The 20,633-nt window shown below is 36.9% G+C and overlaps 1 protein-coding gene across 1 annotated transcript in view; it reads left to right on the plus strand.

The window, feature by feature from the left end:
• USH2A (usherin) overlaps positions 1–20,633 on the plus strand; it is a 484,310-nt gene that overhangs the window by 116,575 nt on the left and 347,102 nt on the right. Inside the window, 1 exon segment of the mRNA XM_088132494.1 lies at positions 1,979–2,209. Coding sequence (XP_087988620.1) covers positions 1,979–2,209 — 231 coding nt within the window.

Genomic DNA, 20,633 nt, shown 5'->3' on the forward strand with positions numbered 1-20,633 from the left:
CACAAGTGCCATAAAAGCTTCAAATTTGGATAGGGAAGATGCTATAATTACAGTATAGGCAATTCCAATTTATTATGGGAATATGTTTAAGGAATATTTGCTGTTTGTTCTAAAGGGGGCCATGTGTGTTCATTTTAAGCAATAATGAAATTTAGTGCTTCTGTTTTAGTAGTTTGAAGCTGAATTGGAATATTAAATCCTGCCACTTACATTTAAAATGCTGACATAGCTGAATAACTCCAAAGGTGAAATTCCAATTGTAAAGCCCATGTTTTCTTTTGAAACCTGTGCATTAATGCTGCATTTCATTAATGCTCAGTGCTACTTATGTGGGGAAGCTTGTAACCTCACATGCCAGAACTTCAATTTCGACACAGTAAATTTTGAACATAGCAGTATGATACTAATTAGATTATGAAGTCATAAATGATATCCGAGCAAGAATTTACAATGCACGGCATGGTTAGTAAGTTTTTGTCTCCCATCATTTCCTTTGCCTTAAAGAAATCTTTGATCACACTGTAGAAAAAGTAATAGCAGCACATTAGAGGATGATACAAAAAAATTGAAAGATATGCCAACGGTTTTGTATACCAAATTCTTTAAAGATGTATTATTAATTTATTATGGACAAAGACCTTGCTGTGAACTCTTAGCACAATGGCCTGAATGAATTTACAGGATGCATATTTTACTTCATATTATTCTGTAAATGAATTATGTGCTGTATGATAACAGAAGCACCTGACTTTGATATATGTGGCATAGTTTAAGATTCCTCATGCAGAAAACACGATTGCGGAGTAGATTTACAAAGTAATACTTGCTTGGGATTCACAACGGAAGAAAGGAACATAATGGATTCACTATAAAAAGTACTATTGTATGTTGCAATTAACCATCTAATCGTTAGCATAACGTGCCACACCCAGTTGCAGAAAGCTTCATTCTGTTTGTAAGTCTTGAAAGATTGTATATTGTATTGTATAGAGAATGTGACTAACGACATTATGTTCATAAAATCTATAAAAATTTGCTCACCAAAATAGGAAAATACTTATTTTGCTCCTATAGCAAGCTTTTACCGTATATGCCGTCCAGAAAACTAATAGACAAAGCACATTGATAGATGATTTCCAGACATGGCACAATGATTCTTCATAACATGCATATATGCGTGTACATGCAAAAGTATTATGTGGCACGTGGGTTATGATCCTTCCCAGGGCAGTTGCAGTACTAGTGAAGAATTATCCATCAGATCAGCTTAGATTTTCAGTTTCCCACATTGGTGTTTATTCATTATCATGACTGCAGATGATGTAATTTGCCATTTAAGGAGTGGAAAGTCTGTGCAAGTCTTACAGATCTTTTCATTTTAGCCAAGGTATATGAGCATTGCATATTTGAAAGCCTGGCAAATGCTATATATTGATAGTAAATCCTAGTATGTACATTTTTTGCGTATATAAAAGCTGCTTATGGTGGAGTTTCTATCTCCAGAATTCACGTGAACCGGCTCAGTTGTTTTTTTTTTACTCAGTTCAAGATGGCTCTATTGTGCTCTAACAAAGGTATAAAAAAAGTCAATGTCAAGTCAATAGACATCTCGTATTTGTGATTCTGTTCTGCAGATAGCATTGTATCTTCTTGTTCAAAAGAATTATTTGAACTTGTGCCATAATGTTTGCATTGTTTTTATGATATTAACGTGAAAATACTTTGTGAACGGAAAAAGTAAAAAGCTAGAAGCACTGCTTAGTCAAACAAGGAATTGGCAGATTGTATTTTTGCATTTTTAACAAGTTAAAGATTATTATGTACGGTGGAGTGGCTGCATAAAAATCTAAGGCAGTTTGCAAGCTATATTGTTGTAAATAGTTCCTTTGGTGATGGTTTTAGTAAATATTTATAAAATATAAGAAACAAAGAATTAAACCTGTCTTTTTTTCCCCCCTTTTCTTTTTTATACAAATAGCTCCAATTCAGCTAATTGCCCCTGACACTGAAGGAATAAACAGCACTGTAATAAAGATAACTTGGTATGAGCCTGAAGAACTTAATGGACCTCCTCCAGTTTATCAGCTGGAAAGAATAGATATATCTTTAATAACATCAGATGTAAATGTAAAGAAAGGAACCCGTTTCCCAGGAAATGGGTATTACAAGTTTCCAAATTCTACTTTGCCTGCAAACACCTATTTTACAGGTAAGGAAATTATCTATACTGTGTTTACTGCAAAAGGGTTTGGAGTACATATTGATGGATTTTTTCCTATGGATGGATTTCCTCTGAATTTATTATTTTACTTTCTACAGTTTCCTCACATTATTCTTTAAAATTCCACTATTTTCTGAAAATCCCTTCTGTATGATAATTTGTAGTGTGATAAAACAGGGCATTGCTTATTCGGCAAGGAAAAGCAAGTACTCTTCATAAGGCTTTTCTGGGATCCTGTGACATTTGATTGCGCGTGATATTTTTGTAAGTTCACATCACAGCTCATGCAAGGGATTATGGGAATTTTAGGACAGCAGTGTTTAGGGAGACTTGTTTCTAATTCTGTCCCAGCAGGCAAGTCTCTAGTCAGCATTTCATCCTTTTGCCAGGATACTGAAATGCTATTTACCCTGGCATGTATTTTTCTTTCTCTATATACTTTGATAGTATTCCATGGATCACAGGAATCATAGTATGCTTATTTTTTAATTGAATTGGCAGGAGGTTGCATGCTGATTTTGACATTTTTTAAATGCATACTTTGCACTCTTGAGGGATCATACTAACATGCTAGTGTTTCAGTATCCCTCTTTAGGGAGTTCACTATTAGATTCCATGAAATATTACATGAAGCTTCTGAATTCATTCTTTTTCCAGTTTATTGTGAGAAAAGGTATGTCTCAACTGGGCTAAGTATAGAAACATTTGTAGGTGGCCATTCTATCATCCCTTACCTGGCATTCAGTCCCACAGAACAAAACATGAATAAACATGCAAATCATAGAATAATTCATTTCAGGAAAGCCTTTCCTTTTAATCAAAAGGCATCTTTGTAAAATATTTCATGATTGTCCTCACATCACATTTTTCCCTTGATTTTGTGCTTGCTAAACTAGAAATGGTGTCCTCAGTCATGCTCCCAAACCAGCCTACATACTCTCATTAGTAAACCTGGTAAGGTGAAATTTCAGGGTTGTACTGGTCTGCAGTGCTTTTCAAGAGGGGCTCAAAACTGCTGATTTGAAACATAGCTTTTCTGCTTATTTTTAAGAACATCACACTCCTCAGTTGCCATCATTATTTATTTGTTTGTTTGTTTTTTATTTATTTATTTATTAAATTTTTCAACCGCCCATCTCCCCTCAATGGGGGAACTCTGGGCGATTCACAAGAAACATTAAAAACATAAAATATATAAATACATAAAACCTTAATTAAAAACATTACTAAAAAGAAGGAGAGACCAAGAGGATGAAAAATCTGAGGCTGAAGGCAGAAGGCCTCTATGGGGCTAGCCATCCCCATGCTTGAGGTATTCCCACCCCACCCCAGGCCCGGTGGTAGAACCAGGTCTTCAAAGCCTTACAGAAGGCCAGGAGTGTGGGGGCTAATCGCACCTCCGGGGACAGAATGTTCCAAAGAGCGGGGGCTACCGCAGAGAACGCCTGCCCTCTGGACCCCACCAGTCAAAGTTCTTTCACTGAGGGGGTCCGAAGCATTCCCTCTCTGTGTGATCGGGTGGGATGGGTTGAAGTCATAGTGGAGAGGCGGTCCCTTAGATAACCTGGTCCCATGGCATGTAGGGCTTTAAAGGTGATAACTAACACCTTGAATTGGACCCGGAAGCAAACTGGCACCCAATGCAGCTCGCGGAGCAGAGGCGTTACATGGGCCCTCCTTGGGGCTCCAACAATAGCCCACGCAGCTGCATTCTAGACCAGCTGTAGCTTCCGGATACTCTTCAAGGGTAGCCCCATGTAGGGCGCATTGCAGTAGTCTATCTGGGAGATAACAAGGGCGTGAGTGACTGTTCGAAGGGCATCCCGATCCAGGAAAGAGTGTAACTGATGCACAACCCAAAGCTATGCAAAGGCCCTCCCAGCCACGGCTGCCACCTGCTCTTCAAGCAGGAGCCGTGAGTCTAGGAGGACCCCCAGATTATGCACTGGGTCTGTCTGGGGCAGCGCCACCCCATCCAGCACCAAAGATGACAAAATCCCGGAAACAGAGGAGCCATTAACACACAGCCACTCCGTCTTACCAGGGTTCAGCCAAAGCCTGTTGTTCCCCATCCAGACCCTTACAGCCTCCAGGCACCGCGAAAGGGTGGCCACAGCATCACTTACTTTACCAGGGATGGAGATGTATAGCTGGGTATCATCAGCATATTGATGATACCTCATCCCATGATGACGGATGATCTTGCCCAGCGGTTTCATGTAGATGTTGAAAATGAGCAGAGAGAGAACCGAACCCTGTGGCACCCCACAAAGGAGGGGCCGAGGATGGGACCTCTTGCTCCCTATCACCACCGATTGGGATCGGCCCCGGAGAAAGGAGGCGAACCAGCACAAGACCGTGCTGCCCACCCCCAATTCCCTGAGCTGTCCCAACAGGATACCGTGGTCGATGGTATCGAAAGCTGCTGAGAGCTCAAGGAGAGCAAGGATGGTCGTACTTCCACCATCCCGCTCCTGCTTATGGATTTAGTCACCCATATTTTGATTTTTTGCTCATATTACGCAAGACCTAAGAACTACAATATAATTCATTAGTATTTTGAGTAAAAGTCTCTGCCATCTTTAGATTCCTGCATGTTTTCTCTTCCTTATTAGAGGATGAGGTAGTTACTCAAATGCTGTTCTAAATGGGAGAATTCCATAGTACCCCATCTGCCTTGCATGCAAAACATCCTAGTTCTAATTTCCAGCAATTCCAATTTAAAAAATTTGGGTAACTTGTCTATAAAAACTTTCTTTGGACCCTGGACAAAGGTGCCCAACAGAATAACATAGCAGAGGGGTAGGGGAACAAACATGTGGTAGACTCTAGGAAAACACTTATAAAAATGAATAGGAGCAGAATAATTCTCAATGAAGGAAATGTTGTCTGGGTAGGGCTTTACAGTGACTGAGAGCTCAGATAGTAAATACGTAACTGCTTGGAGTTATTTCCAATTCAGTAGAAGGGTGCTTAATATATCCCCATCGTCCCCTTTAGTAGGAAGGTATATGGGTCATGGCATGATAACTGTGGACCAAGCTCCCATCTTTCTAATCTTTACAGAGTATTCTGAGCCATGCTTGCTTTTCCTTTCATTTATTCCTGTTGACAGTGATATATCCCACTATGAACTATTAACTGGCCTCAGTAAAAAAAGAATTTAGCTGTCCTTTCATTTCTTTTTTCTCTTAGAACTTCTTTTGCTAGCATCGTGGTCTTGCACTTAAAATAACTTCACAGTTCCCCTTCTTGAACAAGACATTTTCTTTCTTCCCTCTTCCTAATCCCAAGAAGCCTAAAGAAAGGGTGAAACACTTAAAAAAGAAAAGTGATCCAGCACAACAAAGTGATTTGGGCAGCTTTGTGAACAAAACATCTTAAAACATTTTCTAATGTGCACAACAGGGATTTATGCTACAAATGTGCTGCACTAACCCTGACAAACGGCATTAGTGTAATAATTTTTTTCCCCTCTAAGAAATGAGTATTCCCTAAGCCTTTGTTTATGAATGATTTTTCAAATGTATCTTGGGGTTCATCTGTTATCCTGGATGTCCCAGGCATTAAAATATAATTTTGGAACTATGCAAAAAGAACTCAGTGCATTGTTTAAGTTGATTAGTATTGACTGGCAATATCTTGAAAATAAGCATACCAAGTTGAAGTAGGTAACAATAAGTGATAACTGAGATAATAGATGATAATAATATCTATTATCTGGAAAATAGGTAATAACTGAGAGCCAGTTTGGTCTAGTGGTTATGGTACCAGGCTAGAAATGAGGAGACGGTGAGTTCTAGGCCTGCCTTAGGCATGAAAGCCACCTGGTGATTTTGGGTCAGTCACTCTCTCTCAGCCCAACTCACCTCACAGGGTTGTTGTTGTGGGGAAAATAGGAGGAGGAGGGAGTATTTAAGTATGTTCTCCCCCTTGAGTTATTTATAAAAATAATAAAGGCCAGATTTTAAAAAATCTTAAAAAAAGAATTGAATTGGAATTACTATTCTACTTACTTCTTCTTCAGATTCTGTATTGTTTTCATTTTGTAAGTTTCACAAGCCACTTAAACCCAGTTGGTTTCAGGCAGAAGACAGATTTTGTAATTAAATGGTGAGGGCTGGCTTTAAGAGGACCAGGAGGGGAGATTTCTTTTACTGAGCCATGGCAGGCTTTCTTGCAGGTATGTTCAAAGCCATTTCAATTAACCAAAATGCACTGGAGAATACCACATCAGGAGCATTGTGGGTTATTAAAATGGAAACTAGGTCTACCTCTGTGATGGTACTTCAAACATTAGTCTAGAGGGGGAAAAGTAAAAAGAGGAAAGCAATTTTATTTATTTATTTATTTATTTATTGGATTTTTGAGGCTGCCTGACTCCAAAAAGACTAAAATCTCATGCAAGTCTGTCCTCATTTAGTGACGGCAATTCATTCTAGTGAAATGGTTGTTAAGTGAACCACATGACTGAGAGACAGAGAGAGGGAGATGCTGTGAAGTTCCCTGGTTGTTGCCATCTCATTTAGATAAAGTTCTCTCATGCAGCAACTCCAGCATTACTCTCATTCCACCATACATTGTTGTCAGGTGCAGAAATTTTGGCATAAGTGTGTGCATTGATCAGATTTTTTTTTCTTCTAATGTTTATTACTGTTGTATTTGCAAATGGCTGCTGAGGTGGTTGCTAAATGAGGACTGGCTGTATATTATTACAGATTGTAAACTGGAAGAGGCCATTTCACAATTCACTCAAAAAAAAAAAAAAACCTTCAGAACAGTATAGAAAGGGGATTTTTATGATTTCAGGCCAGAAGGACTCTTTATTTTTTTATTATTTTTCTAAACAAAAGCAAAAATGAAGTCCACATCAGTGCTTCCATTCTTTCTTGAACTCAGGTTGCTCAGATCCCATGCTATCATATTACACTGGCTCTGAGTGATATCATGACACTTAGAACAATGCTATTTGTATGTTTAGAAGTAAGTCCCACTTGGAGGCTAAATTGTAAATATCATACTCTGCAGTTCCATTTCTGTTTTATTTTTATGAAGAGAAACTCCTTCTTCCCCCATCCTTCCTTTATAGATGCTTAAAAAGGGTGGTGTCATGTTGGATTGGCGACCAGAGTAAGGAAACCTTAGTAAAGAAAATGAGAATTGAAGCAGCATGAAAATGTTTTATATACCATGTAGATAAACGCTCAGCTCACTTAGAAAAGAGTGTATAAAACCCTTATAGTCTATAAGTTATACGTAATCTACGCTTCCCTATAAACAGATTGAGTAGTGTTGAATAGAATTTCATTATAAAATATTTTAACTTTCTGAAATACTGCCCACTTTTTGAACTGATTACAAGATGTGACTTTTTATTCTTGCCTTGTGGCTTTTGAAGAAGACAGCGTGATGGTACTAACAAGTAGTGTATCGAACAAACAAGTATGAAAGGCATTCATTGATTCTAATTGTCTGTCATGAATATCATCAGAAAGTGTTCCTATGAATATTATCAGGGAATGTTTCATCCCACAATTGATCTTTTAGAAAGATCAGATTAATATCTTGTCTAACTATGATGAGCCTTATCAATTGAGTGATTGCCAACATTAAAAAAGAGGGAGGGAGAAGAGGATTAAAATGTGTTGTCCCTATTAGATTTAAGTACTTATGGCCCCAAATCAATCAGATCATAAACCAAGTGATGTTATTTCTGCCAAAACAATCAGTCAGGATTTATAATATACAGCTTTATCTGTCGAAAAATAATTGTATCATAGAAGTTTGCAAAATCTAGCACTAATGTGTTGGATACTGTCTGTATGCAAATATTTAATCTATGCCTTTCTCACATATACTTTCACTCAGTCTTTCACTCATCTTTGATATGATGAATAAGCTTATAAGAAGTATATTAATAAATATGTAAGTCCCATCAAACTAATTTGACCTTAGGGCGAGATGGTTAGATAGCATCACTGAAGCAATGAGCATGAAACTGAGCAAACTCAGGGAGGCAGTGAAGGACAGGAAGGCCTGGCGCAATATGGTTCATGGGGTCACGAAGAGTCGGACACGACTTAACGACTGAACAACAACAACAACAACAACCTAGAGTTATATACTGTTGCCTAACATGAATAAATTTGATTAACTTCTGCATACAGAATTATAGAATTGGGATCTAATATTTTAAAAGCTGTGTTCCATTTCAAGATGCCCCATAAGAAATGATGTTATTGATATAGCAGTAGTATGTAGATATCTATAAAAATGTGCTGAGTTTGACTTATTCAACAATCTAGCTGAAAATATTCAAGCAACGTGACCCAGCTACTTAGAGACATAGTTGAGGAATGAATTTATTTTATTGTATTTATCATCATCTGTGTCCAGTTTCAGAAGGATGTAGACAAACTAGGATGGAATTAGAGGATGACAGTGAAAATGACAGGAGCATGAAAAACGCCTTGCTTCAGAAAAGGTTGAAGGAAATGATTATATTTAGCCTAAAAAGGGGGAAACTGAAAGGGCACGGTAGCATTCTTCTAATATTATATTTTTAATATTAACAAATGAATTGTAACCTTATACTTAGATGCAAAGTAAATAATTAAAAATACAACTATTAGCATAACTAAATTCAGAAATGCTACTATTAGCATAAAAAATAGAAAGAAATATAAGAAGACTTATAAGCAATATAATTCAAACAGCAGGAATATAATTTGTTAAATTAATAGACAATACATTAATTATAGCAATCTCTCTCTCTGAACATTCACACACACACACACATGTATATTATATTGAGGTAGGACTATTATATCTCTTCACAGGAATTATTTGGTGAGTTCTGTGCATTTGAAGTAGAGAGCAATAAATGTTTATATTTAATTGAGAAGAAAGAATTTTAAAGTCAGATGTATGGAAAAATAATCTCAGATTCTCTGGTGACATATCAGTCTTTTTAAAATGCTGATTAATTACTATCATTTGGGATGATAAGATGGTGTTTATTGGACTAAAAGATATATGCTTTTAATTTAAAAAAACCTGTACATCTACTTCAGCCTCTTTGTTTTGCAAAGTAAACATATTTATAGCACTGAATAGTAATTGATGTTGGGGGACCTCTTATCTTGCTCTAACTATGGTCTCTGATCTAGCTATCATCAACTATCACAACCATTCAGGTTTATCTATGGACTATTTCAATTTTCTTTTTGAAAAATAGGCAAAATCTACAGGTATATGACCAAACCTTGTAACTGAATGTAATAAGTGGATGAAAAGAGTGAGAACATATGTTACCAGGTCATTGCATAAAGCTTATTATAGAATTAAGTGCATGAAAATCACATACATTATATATTTTCAATTAATTAAGACATTTATTTTTTTTAAAAAAAATCCAAGTCCTATGTATAGTAAAGATAAATACAGTTAAAAGAATTGGAAGCAGGTTTATTGCTTGAGAATTGGCTTGAGGTCATTTTTTAAAAATATAGTATATTGGAATGCAGTAATGTTTAGAAGTCAATGCCTTGGAAATGCAATTTGTCAATTTCAATGCAAGTTTCCTAATATAAGGATCAATGTGGCAAAGAAGGAAAGGAATAGCAGACTACAGAGAACTATTACATTAAAGCCAGGACAGTGGACAAGGATGATCCTGTCATTCCCTCCCCCTTCCCCCCACAAACAATCTGTGATTGTACAGTTAATTTTAGATTAGAGATTCCAGAAAGACATCTTCATCCAAAGTGAAATATAGTTAGCCTGCCTGAAAGAATATATCAATGAAAATGTATACAAAGGCCAAATTAGATCTCAGAAGGGCTTGCAGTCTGATTCCCAGAAAGGAGGGCCTTGAATTTTTAAGAATCATGCTATAGATTCTTGTTTGAATATACAGTAATGCCATTGGATTGAGTTGCAACCCATCAGTCTTCATGCAATTTACGAATCATATTTTTCCTGATTTTTCTTGCAAATTCCTAGTAATTCCTCGGATAACTTAACTGATGTACTCATCACATCAATCAGGTTCAAGTAGTTCTTCAGTACTATCATGACTACAGCCTATATGTTAAGCTACAGAACTGTGTTTTTTACTCATCTATGTTGGACTATTTGGGATATCATTTTTCCTTGAAAGGAATTCAGATGGATCCAACTAAAGTAGAATCCATTTTGTCTTGGGAGTTCCTCCTGCACACATGGCGCACATAGCACACATAGCATTTTCTGGGCTTTGCCAATTGTTATCATACATTTCTTCCTAATTTTGCTGCACTGTTCACATTGGTAATTCATCTTACCCAAATGGTGGGAATCCCTTAAGTGGGATTGACTTGAAGCCTTCCCTCAAGTCAAACAGGCATTCCCTTCTCAAGCTGTCTTTGGGCATCCAGATTCCATCTGTTCTTTTACTATACAAGCTGATATCTCTGATCTTTCTTTCTTTCTTTCTTTCTTTCTTTCTTTCTTTCTTTCTTTCTTTCTTTCTTTCTTTCTTTCTTTCTTTCTCTCTCTCTCTCTCTCTCTCTCTCTCTCTCTCTCTTTCTCTCTTTCTCTCTTTCTCTCTTTCTCTCTTTCTTCCTTTCCTAGAAAGTAAAGAAAGAAAGATTGGAGTGGCTTTACATATAAGCCACTTCAATCATATCTGACTCTAAGTAGCTTACAGAACCCCAAACTGTAATGAAATTAAAAACTAAAAACACAACACTCTAAGAATGTAATATAACTTAACCAAGTCACAAGGAACATTCATATCTCATATATGTAATCATCCTCCAAAAGAAACAACTTCTCACACCCCAAAGACTTACTGAAACTACCAGATCTTAACAGCTTTGCATAAATATAACAGGGCCTGTCTGATAGCAGGGTGAATGCTATTCCAGACAAGGGAGATAGCAACTGAGAAGACTTGGTCCTGCAATCCCTGCAAATGTCATATTGGCACCTGGAGTGAGCCGCCTCTTTCAGATCTCAAAGGATGGGCAGAAGCCATTGGGAGAAAATGGTCCCACAGATGATGATGATGATGATGATGATGATGATGATGATGATGATGATAGTAGACAAAAATGCCAAATTCAGTCTAAACATCTGGCTGACTATGCAACCAACCACCACCACCACCACCACCATCATCATCATCTCACTGTTAAAATGTTGCAAGTATTATCTAGTTTTAGATAATCTAATATCTACTTTTTATTAATTATCTACTTTAATAAACTATACATATCTGTAAAATTGGTCAGTCTTAGTTCTGCAGATGTGATCTTAAGGCTCACTGAAGGAGTAATCAAATAGTGATGACATTATCAGAAGCAAGATTTGAACCAGTGATTTCCTGATTTACTTTGATCCCTTAGATTACGAAGGGGGACCCAAGAAAAACCAGAATTATCTTCTGGGGGGGGGCCCTTGTAGTACAGGGTTCCCCTGCTAGGTGAATGTTCTAAGAACCCATCTGCACCAGCTGGCTTGTTGTGAGAGGCTGCATTCGGCTTCAGTGAGGGTTTTTTTAGAGACTCTTTCAACATGTTTGCCTATTTCGTGATGGGTGATTCGTGCCTCGCTTGCTCATCCCTGAACAAAGAGACAATTGCCTGACTGTGTGCTGTGCTTTGAAGGAGCAGTTGGGGGCTGACCCTAATTTTTTTTTTGAAAGTCATAACCAGAGATGAATCTTGGTGCTACGCCTATGACCCCAAAATGAAACAGCAATCGAGCCAATGGAAAACTGCCACATCCCCACGACCCCAAAAAGCACAAGTGAAGTTGAACGTGAAAACAATTATCTGTTTCTTTGATGTGAAAGGGATTGTGTATTTGGAATTTGTTCCTCCGGGTGAAACAGTCAACCCAAGTTTTTATCTGGAAGTTTTGAGAAGGTTGTGTCATGATTTGTGGAAGAAATGTCCCAAGTTGTGGCAAACAGGTGACTGGTTCTTCCACCATGACAACTCACCTGCACACACCACGCTGAGTGTTCAGCAGTTTTTGACCAAAAACGGCATGACCCTTGTGCCCCACCCTCCCTATCCACCTGATCTCACCCCGTGCGACTTTTTTTTGTTTCCCTGGATGAAAAAAGTCCTCAAAGGGAAACGTTTTGCTGATGAGGAGGTGAAACAAAAACCAGCAGAAGCACTAAAAGGCATCAAAATCGACGAGTTCAAAACCTGTTTTGAGTAGTGGAAAAAATGTCTCGATAGGTGTATTGCATCAAATGAGAGTACTTTGAAGGTGACTGAAGTTTGAACATGTAAAAATAAATACGTGATTTTTTATAAATTCTGGGGGGGTTTTGGGTCCCCCCTCGTATATCAGCACACAACTATGTATTCTTTCACCTACTTTTGAAAAATGGATGAGATGTTTATCTGATTCTGAATGTGAAAATGGTTCCCCAGTTTACTTCTTCAAACATTTACTTGAGATTAAGTCCATTAAAGCTACTCAACTCTTAATTCGTTATACAATGTAAATGCTCTCTTTTCCTTCAAGATGATATTAGTAGGTAAGTTTTTCTCTTCCTAAATCTGAATTGGGTATACTGTCCACAAAAGTGTATGCTATTTGTTACTGTGTGACAAGTTTTATTTTCTCTGTAGGTAAGACATTTTTCTGTATAACATTTTGTTTAGATTTTCATTTTTCTTAACCTTTTACTAATAACACTGACATTAATATACACTTCTTGTAAATAATGGGATATGCAGTGATAAAGGGTATGTAGAATGAACTCAGCCTTCTATAATGTGCCCTACATGAGGCTACCATTGGAATCAGTTCTACATCAGCTGATGAAGATTCAGTTAATGCACAAAGTGGCATATATCCATAGATATAATGAACAGGATAGCCATATTAGGTGATATCTTTTCATCTTTATGGGCTGCCAGATAACTCCATTGCAATCCAAAGTGCTGCCTTTTACTTATAAAATCCTTCATGAGGTCCTGCACCTCTAACTTTTCAGGCTCCATTCCAAGTTCCAGAAACTCTTGGATTAATGGGGTAAGGAGCAGGGCCTTCTATAGATGCAGCTGAAATATATTTCTCGGCATCTATCACTTTTGGCTGGGGATTACTGCTGGAGATTGTAGTTCAGCAACACTGTTGTGTTACTTTAGTTGGTTAATACTCTGGGATGAATTTACCCCTACAAACACCATTTTTCTATCTTTATTAAACTTCAGGCAAAGGTGTGAAAGGCATTTAGCATTGGCTCAAGTGGCTAATTTTGTTCTTATTTATGTTATTTTTCTCTTTTTGTTCCTTTGTTCTCTCCATCTGTCTTTTTTTTCCTTGCTACTTTATGCTGCCTTGATACAGAAAGGGTGCTTAATAAATACATTTTTAGCAATAAAAATTAGCTATGCTTCACAGTCTGTCTGCTTGCCTATTACCAGACCTTATCTAATAGTGATGTATTAAAAAGAAATAACAATTTATAATAGAAAATAGTCCTTTTCCCCTCCTCCAACCTCTTCTGTAATTCCTCCATCACCATTAAAATGTTTTGCTGAAATAAAAGTATTATAATCATACATTCTCTAAAATGATTCATATTTAGGCAATAAAAAGCCATGACAGGATGGAAGTATACTATAAAAGTTGCTGAAACACATTCCATAATTCAAGGATTATAAATCTAAATATAAATTGCATATTATTGATAGTTAATTACACATTTCAGGCCAAATAGAAACATAGATAATGTCCAGATAGACATTTACCTTGAATAAAATAGATCCATCTTAGTAAAATAATTAACTTGCAATCTTTACTTGTGTACACATTTATAGATTTTTAATAGTTCTTTCCTTTTAGTACAAAACTTTATTTTTAAATTATTCCTTCCTTAACAGAAAAGGTTATATAGCTAAATCATAGTAAGAAAAATACATGTTGATATACACACATCTATATGCATCTAGCTGGAACTAGGCCATTACCAAACTCTTAAAAGGTTTGCTTTGCTTTATTATTTGTGTGTGGGGAGGGGAGTTGTACAAGATTTTCACAAATCCCATACCAAAATAGCTTTCTCGTAACACTTTGGTAAGTTTGCTTGTTTTGAATGAAACAAACTTTTTTTTTTCTCTCTCCACACTGAAGAAAGTCACCGTGTCAAGAATAATTAGGGGAAATGGCATTTCAGACACTACTGAATGAAATATTGTATATTTCTTTCAGCTCCTGCCTCTTTGATTAAATCATTAGCATTTTTCAGATCTGTTGCTGAGTAAGCCATTCTGCTTTGAAAATCTGAGTTAGCCTGAGTGGAGGATAGTCTAATTTTCTTCCACTTCTGCTACAACTTGCAATTCCTAATGAATTTTCACTTGAGTTTTAATTGAACTTTTGTTTTGCCTCACTGTAGTCTGATCAAATAACTCTTTCAGTTTAGCTTTGCGTTCAACGTTGGCATTGTTTCCACCTTAAGCATAAACAGAATAATGGGTTCAAGAAAAAGTATAATTCCAGGATTTGCATCTTTCTTTTTCTAGTATCCATATCCCTGATTCTCTTTATTTTATGAGTTTTATTTTCAGCTAGGGTGATTATCTTTCTTAGAACACACTATAGCCTTAGTCTAATCAATAAACAGCCTCACTGTTGCAGAATTTCTACTTTATTATAACCTATCACCTCTTCCAGTCTTATGTGCTCAGATTCTGACTTGGCTGGAGTAGTCAAGTCTAAATTTTCTAAGTTTCACATAATTACATTTACTTCAATGTCCATGTATTTTTATTTTATTCAGCACTTTCTAGAGCCTTTTGTTAGTTGTTTAGTTTTGCCTGACAATATTTGTACTACCAAAGCTAGTATCAAACATAAATATATTCTGAACCTACCAGTAGAAATCATAGATCTCCAGTTAGTTATTAGGATCAATTCAAGATGGTTGAAGTTCCAAGAATTTTCAATAATTTGACTAACGTGTATTTTGGCTACACATTCTGGAATTTGTAGTACTATTGCATCAGGAGAGCAACAGGTTTGGGAAGGCTGGTCTTAGCTGTGCGAATATGAAGGAGGAGATACTGTCAACCGATTGGCAGTTGGCTATAGGTTGAGCAGAGAGAAACAAAAAGGTAGAGAAATGGGAATATCATTCAGTTTGGCTCAGTTTATTATGATCATAGACAGGCCAAGAAGTCATATAAAGCAAAGTAATATGACAAATTGCACAGGCTGAGAAGCTAGGAGTCAGAGTTTTATTGATCACTCTGGTCTCCATATAATTAGTCCTGCAGTGTAGCAAAGGATGGGTTAATAATATCCTTGAAGGTTAGCTTAGTAATGCTTTGCCATTTGACTCCCCAGTAAGTTATCTGCTTCCTTTCTAAAACAGCTACAAGTAACTCTGTTCTAGGTTTCATGATTCAAACTTTCTCCTTTTCTCAGATGTTATGTGTAGAGAGCACCACCTCTCTTATCCAAATTGGAGAAGTATCTTTAAGGTACTCTTTCTCTATTACTAAAAGTCGTCTTCTCATGGCTAAATCAAATTTCCTAAGTTCTACAAATCCAGAGTTCCCCCTTAGGGGGAGATGGGTGGAGATTAAATAAATGAATGAATGAATGAATGAATGAATGAATGAATGAATAAATAAATAAATAAATAAATAAATTTCAGTGCTATTGAGTTGGCCTCAGTAAGAGCCTATGGTTTGCAGCTGTCTGCCCTAACTAAATACTAAGTAGAAATATTGTTTTTTCAACTACTGACCACGATACAGAAGCAATTTGAAGCATTCCAGGGAGCTTCTATTCTGGATTAATGTTCAAATCATCCTCTGTGTGATTCCTTTGTGTCTGTCATAGTTACTCTCTAGCAAATGTTGATCTAGTATTTAATGTTTTCATTGCTGTAATCAAGTATCTGAATCCCCACACTGGATATGTATATTCATCCCCAGAGTAACCATTTTACCAAATTTGCTAAGTTACTTTAAATATACACTTCAAAGACTATAGCTACAACAATGACCAATAATGCTACTTTTTAATGCTTCCTGAGAATCAGAGAAAGCACCTATTTTACAAGCAGCAAAAGTCAGCTTCTCTCACTATGTAATAATCTTATACTGTGTATGTCCTTTTTAAAGAATCCCATAATAATTGTAGCCTAGGACAGCGATAGAGGAAAAGGCAAATGCACTAGCCTCCAACCATAGTAGACTGTGGCAAAGAGCTGTGATAAGTTTCAAAGTTGCCCAGCTTTCATGGTCATTAACTTGTGCTGCTAAACTACCTAACTGACTCACGATGGGGTACTTATTTAAAGCATTTATATACTGATTTAACCAGAGGTTTGGAAGTTTAAAACAAGGTGAACATTCAAATAACCAGATATTAAAAAAAAAATCGTTTTTTTTAAATTAAAGAAATAGAAGATTTTAAATATTTAAGAAGAGTTCACCTGATATCTAAAAGAGAACAAAACTGGTGCAAGGCCTGACAGGGAAGGGGATTCCATTGATAATAGACCACAGCAAGAAAGTCTTTCATTGTAAATGTAACTCTCAGCACCATGCAGAGTATTCAAAGACAGGCATTGGAATGCTGATATTGGAAAAATATTCTTTCAGGTACTTGGTTCCGAAATGATTTAGCGCTTTGGTGGTAATTCATAGCACTTTGAATAGAAATTGATAGAAAGTCAATTAAATTTCCTTAAGATGTATGAAATAACGGAGTGAGCAATGCCAATTAAATCTCTGGGTTATGGCATTCTGCATTATCTGATGCTTTCACTACCGGTAATCGGTATTCCCCGGTGCATGCAGCATCTTCCAAATGAGGATCACAACTGGTCTTGAAGTCACTGATCACAGGTCACTCTCCAAAAAATACTTAGAACTGAAATTGTTCATTTTATATAGATTTGGTTCATATAGATTTGAATTTAATTAAAATATAATAATATGATTACTCTCCAGTTGTATCTTCAATAACTCCCTGCTTGTCACATTAACACATTTACAAATTTGTAACAACTTTTGGAGTTTACAGCAAAGAATTTTGGATGCCATATGGAACTTTAGGCCTGCAAGTCATGTATTTCTGCCATATTCAATATTACTATTCCTGATTGTCATAACCATATAAAGATGTCTTTAGTTATAAAACAGGGTATTTCCATGAAATATTACATCCATGGTTCAGTTGGCCATAATTACAGATACCTGTTACTTTTCCCACATATAAATAAAATGTGTTCATTCTGTGCACTGTGGTTGCATAAGTATTAGGCTAAAACTATTTTTAAAATAATATAAATTGTTTACATTTGCCATACTATTTCTATTCCGAGAATACCAAACCCCATTTTTACCAATAATCCATGAAATTGGGCCCAGAGAAGTTAAATGATTTGACTAATGTTCTGTGCTGCATCCATGGCAGAATTTGGTTCAGAATCCATCTCTCTTAATTTATAGTCCCTAACCACTAGCCATTGTTCTCTTATTAAACAAAACATCATTCAGAAGCTAGGAGGGGAAAGTGCTTCTAATACATCAAATCTTATCAAATGACTCTAAACTTATCTTGCCTTTGTTTTCACCAAGGTTTGCTGTAAATCTTCTTAACCAGAGAGCAAGAGGACTGGTGTCCTTGCTAAAAAGAGAAGATTGATTTACTATATTCACAGAGAGGCAGGTGCTTCCAGTGGGGACATAATAATGAATTTAAGCCTGTAGACTCTTAAGGAAAAGTGTTAAGGACTGGACGATGCTGTAAATACTTGTAAAATAGAAAATCTGAAAAAGCTTTATACCCAATATCTATTTCAAGTAACTCTTTCAGAAAAACAGATGCTGCCTTATGGGCTTCTTATTCTTCAAATCCTCTAATTGATTGCTCATTGAGCTCATTCAGTCCAAAGTAGAGAGAAACTTTGTACAGACATCATTAGTTTTTCTCCATTTAAAGATTAATCATGAAGAGCTCTGGCTCTTTAATTCTGTAATTTGTATATTTAATGGGCTGCTGCAGAATCTATGACAGTAATTAGCATAGCCTGAAAACTCATTAATACACAACAACATGATTAATGCAACATTAATGCAAACATGACTGAAGTTATTTGGGTTATGTAGTAAGAAGATTAAAGCTAAAATGTCCTGTTTGTTTTACCAGTAGTGGGTATAATGGGGTGACAAAAAATAAAAATACAAATAGGTATCAAATTAGTAATTTTAATCTAGCAGAATATATCCAAATCATGATCATTTCCATGATGTCAGATGTTTGGATATAGAGAACATCATGTATCCTGCTAATGTTTAGGCTGGCTTTCCTTTTTGGGTAGACTTGTTGCTTTGTTAATTTTGCAGTGATACATTTCATAGATGGCTTCTGTTTTAGATGTTGCCAAAATTAGTATTAAAAAGAACATTTTTGAGCCCAGTACAAATAGCCACGTCACACCCTATGATTTAAACACATTTTGACCTGGCCTTGTCGCTAAGCATTATAGGGAAGTAATAAGAACATGTTTTCTTTCTTGGAATGTATGAAAAGTTTGAATTAGTTTTATACCAATAGATATTGTACTGTAATTTTTTGTTTTGCAATGAAGTTTTGCACCTTCCATTATTATCATTTTTGCTTTGCAGTACGTTTTCATATTCATCTCTGATAAAGCCAGAAACATGGAAGGTTCCCTTTAAATAGAACAATAGTTGTAAATTGGCTGAAAGATTTGAAATAATAGTCTCTGCATTGGGTACAGGGGAACATACTATGTAAATATATATAGTTACATTATTCTATTATTTAATGCTTACAGTTTTGAATCTGTGGTTATACTTATATGCAGTTATTTTATTTTACTTAAGCCACATTTCATTCAAGAGATCAGCATGAATAGCCATTTTATGTATTTCATGGATGAGGACAGACTTGAACCTGGATCCCAATGGATCTTATCCAACACCTTTACTACTACATCACACTGACTTTTTTGGGGGGGGGGGTGCCTTTGAGTCAGTGTTGACTCCTGGCAACTGCCTGGACAAATCCCTGCAGTTTTCTTGCCAAGATTTCAGAAGTGGTTTGCCATTGCCTGCTTCCTAGGACTGAGGGAGAGTGAGTGGCCCAAGATCACTCAATTGGCTTTGTGCCTAAGGCAGGACTGGAACTCTTAGTCTCCCAGTTTCTAGCCTGATGTCTTAACCTCTACACCAGAGTGGCTTTCCTGACTTTCCTTAGAAAGGATTATTTTAGAAACCTACAATGCCTGTCACCTGCCCTCTGTTTGTCTACCTCTCCATCAATCACACATGTACACAAAGATGCACTGTGTGTGTGCGTGTATTTTACATATTACATTTCTGTAGAAAATTGCTGTGGGTACGCTTGACAAATTAAAAGAATGTTCTCTTGCCTAAGATCCTCCTTCAATATTTGAGAAGCTCTGAAGAGAGACAGATTCAAGGCAAGACTGATTTCACATCCTAATGCCAGACAGCTGAGTTTCCTTGAAACTTCAGCACTTTTACATCTGCTCCATGTGAAAAATTCTTGGGTGTCTATATTGCAGTTATACAAGATAAGCTTTTTCTTAGCCTTCATCTGACACCATGATTAAAAGTTAGGTGCCTGATAGAAAAAAAATCTTTGAAGACAACTAACAGTTTGCAGTTGTTTTATTCTGTGGGTTGATATAGAAGCCAGATAGCCATGTTCTCATGTCACTGCAAAATTTTGCTGATCTCTGAAAGGGGGGATGTACTGAATAACTTATTATAAGATATCTGTGCTTTCCCCAGTCTGATGCCACCTAGATGCATTGCACTGCCACTCACATGATTCCCCATCAGTATGTTTGCTGGCTAGCATGGTTATTGGCTATGCTTGTTAGAGTTTATGGCATCTAGGGAAGGTTATAGAGAAACTGGTTGCATTTTGGCTTCAGAGGACTGTAGAAGAAGCAGATTATCTGGACCCCTTTCAGTCAGGGTTCAGGTCTCAATATAGGACCAAGACGGCATTGATTGCACTCTTGGATGACCTCTGGTGGGAGCAGGATGGGGAAGTGTGTCCATCCTTGCTGCTCTTGACTTCTCAGCAGCTTTCAATACCATTGATCATAGTATCCTTCTGGACCAGCTCCAGAAATTGGGGGTGGGTGACATGGTGTTGTGCTTGTTCTCCTCCTTCCTCTGGGGTCAGTTCTGGTCAGTGTTGATAGGAGGGGAGACATCTAGCTGGCAGCCCCTCCTTTGTGAGGTGCCTCAGAGCTTGGCACTCTCTCCTCATCTACGTGAAGCCGCTACATGAGGTCATCCAATGGTTTGGGGTGAGGTATCATCAGTATTCTGATGGTATCCAGCTTTATATCTCCACTCCATGCTGTCTGAGTGATGCC

Source organism: Python bivittatus, unplaced genomic scaffold (assembly GCF_059951505.1).
Source record: "Python bivittatus isolate LINGU-HERP-01145 unplaced genomic scaffold, Pbiv_v1 ctg000020_np1212, whole genome shotgun sequence".
Taxonomy (NCBI): Eukaryota; Metazoa; Chordata; class Lepidosauria; order Squamata; family Pythonidae; genus Python; species Python bivittatus.